The 12,505-nt window shown below is 67.3% G+C and overlaps 1 protein-coding gene across 1 annotated transcript; it reads right to left on the reverse strand.

Moving 5' to 3' along the window:
• Positions 1 to 3,566: 3,566 nt before the first annotated feature.
• On the reverse strand, positions 3,567 to 6,725 carry PIM3 (Pim-3 proto-oncogene, serine/threonine kinase). Its single transcript, XM_025882253.2, has 6 exons — positions 6,380 to 6,725; positions 6,160 to 6,269; positions 6,011 to 6,061; positions 5,558 to 5,927; positions 4,812 to 4,988; positions 3,567 to 4,725 (listed from the first exon to the last, which is right to left on the reverse strand). The coding sequence occupies exons 1-6, from the start codon at positions 6,462 to 6,464 to the stop codon at positions 4,538 to 4,540; spliced, it is 981 nt and encodes a 326-aa protein (XP_025738038.1). The 5' UTR covers positions 6,465 to 6,725; the 3' UTR covers positions 3,567 to 4,537.
• Between the last annotated feature and the right edge of the window lie 5,780 nt (positions 6,726 to 12,505).

Genomic DNA, 12,505 nt, shown 5'->3' on the forward strand with positions numbered 1-12,505 from the left:
AGGGGCCAAGACAGGACCTGCATTCGGTTCAAGACTTTGGTTCTTTCCACGATGATTTCTGGATTCCGTGCAACCCCAAGGGGCGTCCCTGAAGGATGGACGCTGTGCAGAGCTCGACCAAGTGGCTCTAAAGGAGACTTGATAGTAAATGGACCCAAGATATTAAAAGATGAGTGGGTTGGGCACCGGCCAGCAAAGGACAGTGGGAACCACGCGGCCGGGCAGAACTGACAGCCCAGTCTGAGTGGACAGGCCAGCATTTCAGGGGCCACTGTCCCCTCTGCACCAGCCCCAAGCCGTGCACACGGCCACCATCCCAGGGCCTCAGGGGGGTGGGTCCTGCCCATGGCAACAGACCCCCAAGAGGCCCCAGGTCAGAGGACACCCTTCTCCTGGCCCCCCAACCCCAGGCTCCTCAGCAGCGCCGGTCTGATGAGTGGTTGAGACTCTTCCCCAGCAGAGGGGGTCCGGAGGTACCAGGGACTGCAGAGTGCTGTCCACTCAGCGATGAGGGGCCCGTGGCAGCTCCCCAGCCCCTCACCCTCCGTAGACCCCCAGCGCCTAGAAGTGGGACCGCGGCAGATGGGGGGTGGGGTGTCAGAGACTGGCCCACCCCAGGCTCCACGGGTCCCAGGCCCAAGTGAGCACCCTGCCCTGGGGCTTGCATAGGCTCACTGGCCCCTGGCCCCTGATGGGGGGTGCTGTAGCCCTGGAGGCTGCCCTCCAGGGTGGGAGGGGCTCAGAATTAGGGGGGGCTTGAGGGCCCCCAACCAAATCCCACCCAGGAGCCAGGAGAAGGCCCTGTGTGGGCTGTGGGGGCTGGGGCGAGGGCAGGCCCCAGGGTGCAGGTCGGCCCCTCGGATCCTGACCGAGCTCCAGCTTTGTGTCTCGGAGCCGGGGATGGGAGCACCCAGATGCAGAGTGGACAGCCTGGGGGTCAGGTGGCAGGGGTGGGACAGGGCAGGGCCTCCCAGCTGCAGCTCTGGGCTTCTGTCTGTGTCTCAGACCTGGGGCTCTGCCCATGATGGATTCTCTGAAATCTACTCTAGGGGTACCCCTGCAGCCAGGAAAGCTCCCCCACAGGTGCTGCATCCTCTGCCTCTTCTGTGGCCTGCGCCCTGCACCCACCGCTGGGGCCCCGGATGCAGCCCCCGGTGCAGGCCCCCACCCCAACGGGAGTCTGCAGCCTGGCTCTCAGCCACTTGCTGACATGTGATGGTACCACAGTGGGGGCCAGAGTCATACTCCAGCACCTATACGAGGTCCCGGACACTCAGGCCTCAGTTTCCCCAAGCACGACCTGGCTGAGCGCCCTTGCCTGCGATGCCCCAGGACTGGGCAGGCTGCAGTGTCCCATGGCCCTGGGTGCTCGGGGGCGCCCAGGCTGATGCAGTCAGCATGGAAACAGAGAGGTGCAGGGCTAGGCTGAGGGAATGGGAGGTGGCCAAGCTGTCACCCTGCCATCCCCACCCCCCGTCTTCTCCCTCTTGCCCTGGGGGGGGGGGCAGGCTCTATGGGGTGGGCCCTCCACCCAGGCTCATAGGTACCGGCCCCCCACCTCCTGCCTGACGTGGGGCCCACCCCCTGGCCCCAGCCCACGTCCACCTGCCCGACTGCCCTGACACACACAGACCTGGGCTTCCCCTCAGCAGCATCCACCAGATCCGGGGCACAAGAAGCCCCGGGGCCATGGCATCCGCATCCCACGAACCCATCGGTGGCCACCACCCAGGGCTGCCCACCCACGGCCAGCCTGAGCCTGCCCCACCTTCACGGCATCACCGGACAGACAGGGATGCCAGGGCTGAGAAGCCTCCGAGGATGCCAGCATTTCCCACGCTCAGCACAGTGCCCTCCACCCCAGGAACGAACTCAGGGGCACTCAGGCCTCGTGCTTGGGTGGGTGGTAGCCTCTGCACGTGTGGTGGAGGACAGAGCGTCCCCTGGTGTCTGCGCCCCAGGGGCTCCAGCACTCCCTGTGCGGGGCGAGCCTCTCCCACTCACCTCCCGACTTTGCACGCGCACAGGCCTCTGACCCTGTGCCCTCCTGAACACCGTCACTGCATCTGTGCCAGGGACCAGCCCTCCTCAGGACGTCCAAGAGACCTGTGCCTTGCCCCCAAGCCACAAGCACTGGGTGCCTGAGGATGAGGTGTCTTGGCACTGCCCGGGGGCTTGACTCGGGTCCCCCCCAAACATGAGCTCCACGAGTGACGGCTGGATGTATGTACAGATGAGGCTGGGCGAATGCAGGGGGAGGGGGCAGTGATAAGACCGGCCTGGCACCCTCAGCTGGCAAGTGGGGGAGCTGGGAATCACAGTGCCACATGTGAGTCACCGTCACCACAGGGGGGTGCGGAGGCCCAGATGCTGCAGGAACTATCCTCTGCTCTCCCTGTGTGTCCCCCCACCCCGGACTCCAGCCCACGTGGCCCAAGGCTGCTGCCTGGGCTCCCTGTCCGAGGACGCGGGTGTGGGAGGAGCCAGGTCAGGGCGGCAGAACAGGTGGGCTGTCTCCCCAAACACCCCGAGTCATGAATCTGCCCGTGCTGGGGGGCCGCCCCCGGGGATCCCTTGGGAAAGGCTCCCCAGGCCCCAGGCAGGCCACAAACATCCACTGCCTCTCTGCAGGGCCAAGACCAAGCCAGGAGCACCCCCACCTCGCCCCCGCCCGGAAAGGCTGGTCTCATTTCCTCCGGACTGCTCTTGTCTGCGGTCTTGGGATGTTCCTTCGACCCGCTCTGGTTCCCGGGGGCCCACTAGCGGGTACTGGGGCGGGCGAGGGTGTGCATGCTCCGTGGACGGGACACGTAGATGGCACCCGGGCTGTGGGACCAGTGACAGGCCTCTGGGGGCTCCGGGCTGTGTGCCCCGGGTCCTGCTGCACCAAGACGGCCACTCCGCAGGCCCAACGGCTGCCTCACTCGCTCCAGCACCAGGAGCCGCCAAGCTGAGGGCCCCACGTAAGGGCCGGATGTCACCAGGCCATCCACTCAGCCTGCCCTTCATGCTGTGGTTGGGCCACGTTTCCACAGCTGGACCTGGCCGTGGCTTCCACCCACGACCTTGCCCTTCAACTGTCAGGCCAAGGCCTGACCTCCCAGCACTTGCCCCCCCACCTGGCCCCACCCACCCCCGTTCTCTGTGCAAGGAATGCCTTCCACCCCCTCCACCCGGCAAACTTCTACTCATCCTTCAGAACCCTTTCCAGCCATCTGTGGAACAGGGCGGACCCCTCTCCCTGTACACTTCTGCCTGAGGAGCCTGAGCGAAGGCCACCTCCTCTTCCCACCTCTGGCCGGGCATCTCCGGGAACAGAAGCCAAGGAGGTCCCCTTGGGGCCACCCCCAGACACAAGCCTCCAGACTAGGGGTGGCATGTCCTTGGGGCCATAGGAGTAGACAACGGGTTGGCAAGGAGGCCAAGCACCACAGGCCAGGCCCTCTGGCCGGGAGGGAAGAGCCTAGCTCCTGGTCAAGCTGCTGTCTGCCCACAGGAGGCAGGGAGGGGGCTGCCCAGGGACTCCTTTCACCGGACCACTCTATCCAATAAACACAGAGTAACTGTTATATACAAAACAATTTAATTGAAATACCTGTATAAAAAATATGATCTCCAGACATCTCACTTTTGAACTGAAAGAAACCCCCATCCTCGATGCCTACGCACACCGGGATCACAGAAACACAGCTGCTACAATAAATTAAAGGCTTGAGACTCTGCCCCCCACCCCCCGGCCTCCAGAGCCAACAAGCAGACTGTACAAGGTCAATAATTTAAAACCCACCCCCACCCCGCTCCCCCCGAGGCATAGAGCCCCAGGGGGCGGAGTCTCCCTCGCCCCTTAAATTAGCCACTGTACAAGTCCATCTTCCGACAGACGCAGGTAGGATCAGGACCTGGGGTCCGCGCACACAGCCACGCCCCCCACTCCGGGGCCTGAAGAAGGCGGGGGCGCAGGCAGGAGGGAACCTCCACAAATAAATTAAACAATAAATAGCCCTCCTCAGGGTCAAAACCATAAATAGACGTGCGCGCTGGCGCGCACACCCCGCCTGCAGGCGCGCGCACAGGGAGCGAGCCCCGACGTTGCATTGCTTGTGCACAGACCTGCCCGGACGAACACGGGAGGCGGGCGGGCGCGGGGGGGAGGGGGGGTGGGCACAAGGGAGCCTGAGCCCCCGGTGACATGAGGCCACAGGACATGCTCCTGGTCCAACACGGTCCGACGGGGGAGGCGCTGAGGGCCGGGACGGCTGCCTCCCAGAGCAGCGCAAGACAGGGACAGTCTCGGGGGTCACGCACCTGCCCGGCCCAGGCCGGACCTCACGTCGACCGGAGCGTCTTTGGACAGACAGAGCTTGAGAAGACCAAGTCCCGTGAGAGCAGCGTTCGAAAAGGCACTCAAAGCAAAGAAAACAGCCCGGTGCCAAAGGCAAAGGTCACCGGGAGTCAGAGGTCACTGCTTTTGCAAGAGGCAGACAGCCCAGGCGGGATCGGTCCCTCCGGCTCCCACAAGCCAGGCCCGGGCTCCTCCTCACAAGCTCTCACTGCTGGACGTGGTGCTGGCCCCGTCGTCCACATCCAGAGTGCAGAGCCGCAGGTCACAGCTCTCCGCAGGGCCCCCCTCGGCCCCGAGCATCCAGGGGTGCGCAGCGATCTGGTCCAGCGAGGGCCGCTCCGAGGGCCGCAGGGACAGACACCACTGAATGAGCTGCTGACACTCTGCGGAGAGCAGGGAGTGGGGTCAGCTCCTTGGCTCCTAGGCCCCTCAGCTCCCAGCACCAGCCCCCGCACCCACCACCACGCACCTGGGGAGACCCTCCTCCGGAAGAAAAGGCGGCCTCGGAGGATCTCTTCGTCCTGCTCGAAGGGAATGTCCCCACACACCATATCGTAGAGCAGCACGCCCAGAGACCAGACCGTGGCCGAGCGCCCGTGGTAGCGGTGGTAGCGGATCCACTCGGGGGGGCTGTACACCCGGGTGCCTGGGGGGACACACGGGCGTTAGGGCGTGCGCCCTACGGACCAGCACCGAGCCCCCCCGCGCTCTCACTAGTCCCCTGGGAGGCCCGGGCCAGGGGCGGCAGCCGGTCTCCGGCCCCGAGCATTGCTCGTCATCACCCTGGAAAAACCCGGCGGGCGCGGCCTCCCCAGCTGGCCCCGCCGGGCCGGGGGAGGGGCGGGTCACATGAGCGAAGGCTCGGGTTTCACAACAAACAGATGCGAGCTGAGGATGGGGGGGGGGACGCCGCAGGGGCGGGTAGCCCCGGCTTCCCCGCGCTCCGCAATGCGGGGATTTCTGCGGCGCCGCCCCCGCTCGGCACGCACGCAGCGTCCGCCCCACGCAGGGGGAGGCCCGGGCGCTCCCGGCGCACCCCCGCGCCGCGGACCCCAGCGCCCCGCCCCCGCCCGCGGTCGCGCCCCAGCACCGCCGGCGGGGGCAGTCTCGAGCCGGCCCCTCGCCCCCACCCACCGCGAACCCGCTCCCCTCGCGCGCGGCCTCCAACAGTCACCAGCCCCTCCGGGCCTCCCCGCCGGCCAGCGGCGCGCTCACCGTCGAAGTCGGTGTACACCGTGTCCTTGAGCAGCGCGCCCGAGCCAAAGTCGATGAGTTTCAGCTCGCCCGAGCGCAGGTCCACCAGCAGGTTCTCGTCCTTGATGTCGCGGTGCACGACCCCGCAGCCGTGGCAGTGGCGCACGGCGGCCAGCACCTGAGCGAAAAAGCGGCGAGCCAGCGGCTCGTCCAGGGCGCCGCGCTCCGTGATGAAGTCGAAGAGGTCCTGGGCCGGCTCGGGCCGCTCGAGCACCAGCAGGAAGCCGTCGGGCCGCTCGAACCAGTCCAGCAGGCGGATGACGCCGCGCGCGCCGCCCGCCGCGCCCACCTTGCGCAGCAGCACCACCTCGAGGGGCACGGCCGCGCCGCCCTGGGGGGACACGGCGATCGGTCAGCGCGCCCCCAGCCGCGGCGGCCCGCCCCCAGCGCCCGCCCCACGGTGCCCGCACTTACGATGCTGCCCCACTCGGTCACCCGCTCCTTCACCACGTGCTTCACGGCCACCTGGGGAAGGGGGGGGACACGGATGGTCAGGCCCGGCGGAGACGCGACGACGCGCGCGGTGGGCGAGAAACCCGGGTCCGCCCGGTGGCCCGACTCACCGGGAGCCCGTCGGCGATACGACTGCCCGCGTAGACGGTGCCGAAGCCGCCGCTGCCCAGCACGGCGCCCACCTGGTACACCTTCTCGAAGCTCTCCTTGTCCGCCTTGACTGTGGGGATCGCGCACGGGAGGGGTTGGTGCGGCCCGGCGCGCCCCAGCCCCCGGCCCGGGTGCCCCCGACCGCGGCCCCCGGTCCCTGCTCCCCGGCCCCGCGCGTACCTGGCTGCAGGATCTTCACCGGGAGGTGGTCCACGCCGCCCGGCCCGCAGAGGTGCGCCAGGGACCCGAACTTGGAGAGCAGCATCGCGGGCGGCAGCGGGGCGCGGGCCCGCGGCCCCCGGGCGGTCCGCCGCCTCTCACCCGGCTCGGCTCCCCGCGCGGCCGCAGACGCGAGAGGGCGGCCTCCCCGTGCCGCGCGGGGCCCCGAGCGTCGGACGGAGGCGGCCGCGGCGGCGAGGCGGGAGCGCCGAGACCCGCTCGGGCGAGGCAGTCCGCGCGGCGCAGTGGCCCCGGGCCGAGCCGCGCGTGGACCGCGTGCACGCGCAGCACAGAGCCGCTCACACGCCCCAGCCGCCTCGCCCCGGGCTTTTGGACCGCGGCGTCCGTATCCCTCCGCGGGGGCGGGGCGAGAGGAACCCCGCCCCCTTCCGCCGCGCTCCGCACAGCGGAGTCGCCCCCGGGAACGCGCGCGGGCGGCCGGGGCGACGGTCTGGCGGGGCCGGGCGCCGCCACCCCGGGTCGACGAGGGCCGGTGGGCCAGGGGTGCGTGGCGGGCCGCCTGGAACTAGCTCGCTGTAGTAGAGCCGCGGAGGCACACAGCGTGGCGCGACCGTACACGTCAGTCCTCCGCGCGCACGCACACACACACACGGCGCACGCGCGGCTCCTGCGCGGGCGGTGGCCGAGGCGTGTGGGGCGGGGCCGTGGGAGCCAATGGTAGCCGGGGTTTCCAAAGGGCCCCGAAGCCTCAGCCAATGGCGGCGCGTGGGCGGGGCGGGGACTCGCAGGTCCCGCCCCAGGCTGTGCCGGGGAAGGTCACCGCAGAACGCGCGCCCGCCTCCGCCGTGCCCGCTGCGGGCGTCTAGACCGCGCGGGCTGTCGCGAGCTGGGGGTCCCGAACAGGGGCGGGAGTCCTGGAGACTACCCCCTTGGGCCTCGGGCCGTGCGAGTGGGTCTCCGGCAGTCCGCTCACCCTCGCGCGCCGCTGGCCCAGCGCGGGGAGGCGGTGCCGCCCCCGCGGGGACCCCGCTCAGCGTTTGCGCTCGGGAACTCGCAGCCCCTGGTGTGGAATAAGTGCTGACCCAGCCCCGGGCGCCCCCTGCTCACCCCGGGCCGCCGTTCTGACCGGGGCTTGACCTCAAGCCCGCAGCCCGAGGTCCTACCTGGCCACGCCTCCCCTCCTTGGAACCTTTGCCCTGCTGTCCCTGTACCTGGAGCACCCGTTCCTGTTCTCCACCCACCTGGCTGTTCTCCAGGCCTAGCGGCTGACCACCTTTACTAGGGGCTCCACCTTGACCGCTGCAGTCAGGGCCGGAGACGGCCCAGGCCCACTTGGACCTCCAGTACTGCACAGAATCACCTGTGTGATGTGGTCACCCCTGAGAAGATGCTGACCTCGGCCCAAGGTCACCAGCCTGAGCTGCTCAGCACTCGGTGTGAGCAGCTGTCTGCCAGCCACAGTAGCCCTAGAAGAGCCTTCCCCGTCCTCCACACTGGCTCCTTCCTCATCTCAGAGCGGGGTGAGGGTTGGGGTAGCCTGGAGGCCATGGTGCTGGCACTGTAGGGGCTGTGTGTGGCCTTTGTGGCACCCGTGGGCCAGGCTGGCGTCTAACCTGGCAGCCACAGCCTTCAGGTGTGCCCCCCAAGCATGCACACTCACCTGCCTCGGGGGCCTTGGCTGGGCTGCTGGCTCCCTCAGCACACCCAGCCTCCCCCAAGCTCCGCCCTTCACTGCCATTCACTGCCACTCAGATCAGAAAGTGGAACCTACACTGGTCCGGCTCTTAGGTTCTTGCCCTACAGGAGCTCTATCTACCATCCTGCAGCATGGGCCTGTGAGGGCAGGATCCCCCACAGGGTCAGATCCAAGGTAGGAGGCAGGAGCCCACCCCTTTGGCTGAATCCACACAGCACCTGCAAAGGAGGAGAGGCTATTGTCCACTTGTGGGTCCTTCTGAGGACCAGCAGAGGGTCCCAGAGCTTGCCTCTCAGAGAGCGAGTGCCCTCAGGTCAGGCTGTAGTGGGTTTCCGGACCTATGGCCTGTGCTGGGTCTGGGAGGGGAGGGGTGGGTAGGACTGATGGAGGGTCTTTTGGGTCTAGGTGGTGATCATGGCAAGATGTGGTTCTGAGGCAGGCCTGACTCCATGGGCAGAGACTGAGGTCTCTGGTGGCCTCCCTAGTGGGCCCCCAGCCCCTCATGCAAGCCTCCAGGCCAGTCCTCCTCATATGCTCTGGTCTGTGTGCCCAGCGGGTCCCTGGCCTGGGGAGTCAGCCTTGCCGGTCAGCCTTGGGGAGGGCCCCCCCAGCTCCAGAATCTTGATCTAAAGACCTGGAGTCTCCCCAAACTCAGAGCAGCATGCACTCACACTTCTTCAGAAAGAGGCGGTGCGTGTGTCCTGTCAACAGCTCCTCAAGCTCCGATGGTGGGCTCTGGAGCCCACAGGCAGGTGTGGCCCGGGCCAGCAAGTCCATGAGCAGCAGGGCTGAGGACACCCCTACACACGGCAGGGAGAGGCGGCAGCAGTGGGCTCAATGGGGGGGAGGTGCTGGGCCTTATCCTGCTGCCCCACTGACCACAGCGAGTCAGGTCGTGTCCCTTGGCCTCCCGTCGCCCTTCAAGGTGTCTGGGGCTTAGGCCACTGTGCTGTGGACATCTCCATGTGTTGGGCTGTCCGGCTAAGAGCCTTGCGCCAGAGCCAGGTGCCTCTTCAAGTTCCTCTCCTCCCCACGCAGCTGTTGCCTGAGGTGGAGGGCAGGGCAGATTCTACCGGAGGACCCCTGCCGGCCCCCTGGCCCTGGAAACCCCTGGCCCCGTAGGTCCCGCTGTCCCGCTGGTGGGAGGGGCTGCACTGTTGCCATGGTGATTGGAGCCGGCTGGTCTCCGGGACAACGGAGGAGGAGGGGTAGACAGAAGACAGCCGGGGTCACCCACAGTCTGTGTCTCACACACGCGTGCACACTCTCACACTCATGAGCACACCCGCAGAGCTGGGCATCATCACAGCTGGGGAATGAGGGAGGGCACATACTGGGGAGTGCTCCCCAGCGCTCCCCCGGACGCCCCGGCCTCCTGGCTTCCTGGGGCTCAGTGCTGCCCCGGCCTCTTCATATCCCTGAGCCTAGGCCAGGCCGGCAGGATCCCTCATGGCCCCCCATCCATCGCCCAGACCCGTGGTTCTGTGCCGTCCCCCCGCCCCCCCCACTCCGCTCCCAGCCTCAGCCAGGCCAGTCTTCCCGGCTCCCAGCCGCCATTACTGTGCAGCCGCCCCTGCCCTGCAGAGCTGGCTGTCAGGTGAGGCCCAGTGACTCGGCCACAGTCACAGCCTTCACCCTCAGCCCCTCCGGCCCCCACGCCCACTGCAGGAACCCTTGGCCTTCCCGGGGCTGTCCCGTCCCCAGCCAGTGCACCTGGCTTGCTGTCTCCCAGACACCCACTCGCGCCCCGGCCCCCAGCTGGGCCCTGAGAGCTCTGTGACCGGCCCAGCCTGCGAGCAGCACAGCAAGGCTGCCCCTCCTCCAGCGCCCGCACACAGCTGCAGGCTGGTGAGGCAGGGAGGGCCTCCCCTCTGGCCTCCACTCGCCTCAGGTCCGGGTGGCCTCTCCCCCGCTGGGGAGGGGAGCCAGCAGAACTGGGCCAGGGTTTTGCAACATTTCCCAAAGGCAGCCCAGGGTAAGGCCTGGGCTGGGGTGGGGTGAAAACCAGTGGAAGCCGGCGGGCAGTGGTGGCCTGCGTGAACTCTGGCCTCCCTGCCCAGGAGACCCCAGCCTGGCCTGACCCTTAGTCAAGGCCAGGCTGCCTTCAAGAGCTCGACACCCCACCTACTGAAGAGTGTTTATCCCACAAGCCACTGAGGCCTGGCGACGGCTCACTGAGCTCTTGGCCAAGGCGATCCTGAAAAACCAAAGAGGCCCAGGGAGTGTCCAGGCCTAACCTGGAGAGAGACCAGGTCCCCAGGAGAGCTGACCCAAGTGCAGCCGGACTGGAGACCCCAAAGCCAGGCTTGGCGGTGGTGGCCATGGGAACAGTGAGCCTCCACGGCAGGGGTCCTCTCCTCACACAGACCCTCTGGCCTGGGATTGGGATCGGGCTGCCCCCGGGGCACGCAGTGTGCACCCTACCAGCTTCCCGGACACTGAGCTGGGGCTTCACACCCCGTGGCCTTCCCTTCCTGCCCCCCGCCCCAATTCCTTCCCCCGCAGGGCCTTCCGCTCTGACCCAAGCCGGGTAGCCTCAGCCCAGCCCCCACCCACCAGTCAGGCCACGTCCCTGCTCTGCCAGAACCATGGGCACATCCCCAAGCTCTCCTAGCCTGGGTCTCTCCGTCTCTGGGGACTCTGACCACCCTTGTGTGGGCCCAGGAGGAGGATCCAGGGAGACGTGTGGGAGGGGTTTTCCGTGGCACACAATAGCCCTCTCACGGCTGCTGTCCTGGGTACAAGCCCTGCGTGCCATCGAGAGTCCAGGATTTTCCTGGGACGGTACACCCTGGCAGCTCTACCCCCACCAAGCTGAGACCCTCAAGGCCAAGGAGCCCAGGTGGATGGGACTGGGGAGGGCAGCCCCCCGAAGCCCCTCCCGCGTGCCCTGGAGGCCCGTCCACAGGGTCCAGGGTGGTAGTGCGGCCCTCTCTGGGGACTCCACACCCTGCCACAGCCTCTCAGAATCTAGCCACGGAGAGTCCAACAGCCTCTGTGGATGGTGCCCAGGCTGGACAGCCTCCTCGCCCCCGCTCTGCTCCAACCTCCAGCATACAGATGAGGAAGAGGTGCAGAAGGGGCCACGAGGGGCCGGAAGCTGGCTGCGCCTGTGTTTGCCTCTGATTCGCATGCAGCTCTCACTGGCCCCAGTCCAAGAAGTGTGCGGGCAGCGGGTCCCACGTGGGGGCCTCCTGGAGGAGGAGGCCCGGCTCAGCTGAGTCTCCAAGGCTGACTGAGAACGGGGGGGGGGTGTGGGGGGCTCTCAGCACCTGTGACTAACAGGGTGCAGGCTGGGGCAACGGCAGGGCCAAGGATTGGACCAGAGTTGTGCCGTTTGGAGCCAGTTGGGAGGTCTCTCTAGAGGGGAAGGGGCTGGTGTCCTGAGTCCTGGAGGGATTTGGGGGCCTTGGGGTCCAGGGCCTACAGCAGTGATGACATTGTCTTGGGACAGTCCGTGGGCTGTGGCCCGGGCCACTCAGACCACACTCAGGCTATGGAGGAACGGCCCGCTACAGATGGATCCCCAGGGTCTCCAGAGCACAGACCCCCGAGGGCCCGGACCCAGCAAACGGGAGCTCAGGAGACAGTATGGCCTTGGAGATGCACGTTTAGTGAGTACTTGCTGCCCACCTGCCTGTGCTCAGCGCGCTCACGCACTCCCACTTCAGCCCCTGGTGCTTTCACACTGCATCCCAGAGACAGCAGTGGCCCACGGGGCAGGGCAAGCCCAGGGGTGGTGGCAACTGGCTCAGCCAAACAGACATGAGAGCCACTGCCAGGGCGTGAACTCTACCCACGAACAGGTCAGGCTGGGAGAGACACAGGCAGGACTGGTGAGGACTTCAGGTCATGCTCACTCTGGCCCCTCCCTGCCAGCGCCTGGCACCCGCACGGTGCAGAGCTGATAAGCCTGGGTGCCCCAAGCCCTGTCGGTCCTCCCTTTAATGGACCAGAAAAAGACCCTTGGAGACAGTCCCTCATGCCGGGCACCGGGGGTAGTGCCAGTGGTTCCAAGGACAGCCCGGCGTGGCCCAAAGTTCTGCTCAAGCGTGAAGGATGAGATTTGCACTGGCCGAGGCCTGTGTGGTCCTCAGCACCCTGGGGACACAAGTTGGCGCCCAAGGCTCCCTGGACCCATGCTTCAGCTGGCCCACTCCTTTCCGTGCTGCTGGGGGTGGCCCCAGGCCTGTGGGGAGGGGCCGAGCATGGCGGCCACGGGCTGGAAGGGGGCCTGGGCAGGGCGGGCAAGTCTGCCAGGGGGGCCCAGGAGACCCCTCTAGCCTCTGTGCTGCCTCCCAGACTCCCCACACTGTGGCTTTTGCCAGAAGGACCCTGGTCCGGCTCCTGGAAGTGTCCCCAGTGCCAGACGAGGGTGGCTGCTGAGAGATCAGAAGACATGGCAGGGTCAGAGGGTGGAGGCTCCAGGG

This window comes from Callorhinus ursinus, unplaced genomic scaffold (genome assembly GCF_003265705.2).
Source record: "Callorhinus ursinus isolate GAN/ISIS: 27379988/994484 unplaced genomic scaffold, GSC_fseal_2.0 scaffold48, whole genome shotgun sequence".
Classification (NCBI taxonomy): Eukaryota; Metazoa; Chordata; class Mammalia; order Carnivora; family Otariidae; genus Callorhinus; species Callorhinus ursinus.

Excerpts from the sequence above, each read along its gene's own strand:
- PIM3 (XM_025882253.2), bottom strand. The coding sequence starts at position 6,464 with ATGCTGCTCTCCAAGTTCGGGTCCCTGGCGCACCTCTGCGGGCCGGGC. Across the intron at positions 5,928-6,010 it reads TGACCGAGTGGGGCAGCATC|GGCGGCGCGGCCGTGCCCCT; the intron begins GTAAGTGCGGGC and ends GTGTCCCCCCAG. Across the intron at positions 4,989-5,557 it reads GGTGTACACCGACTTCGACG|GCACCCGGGTGTACAGCCCC; the intron begins GTGAGCGCGCCG and ends GTGTCCCCCCAG.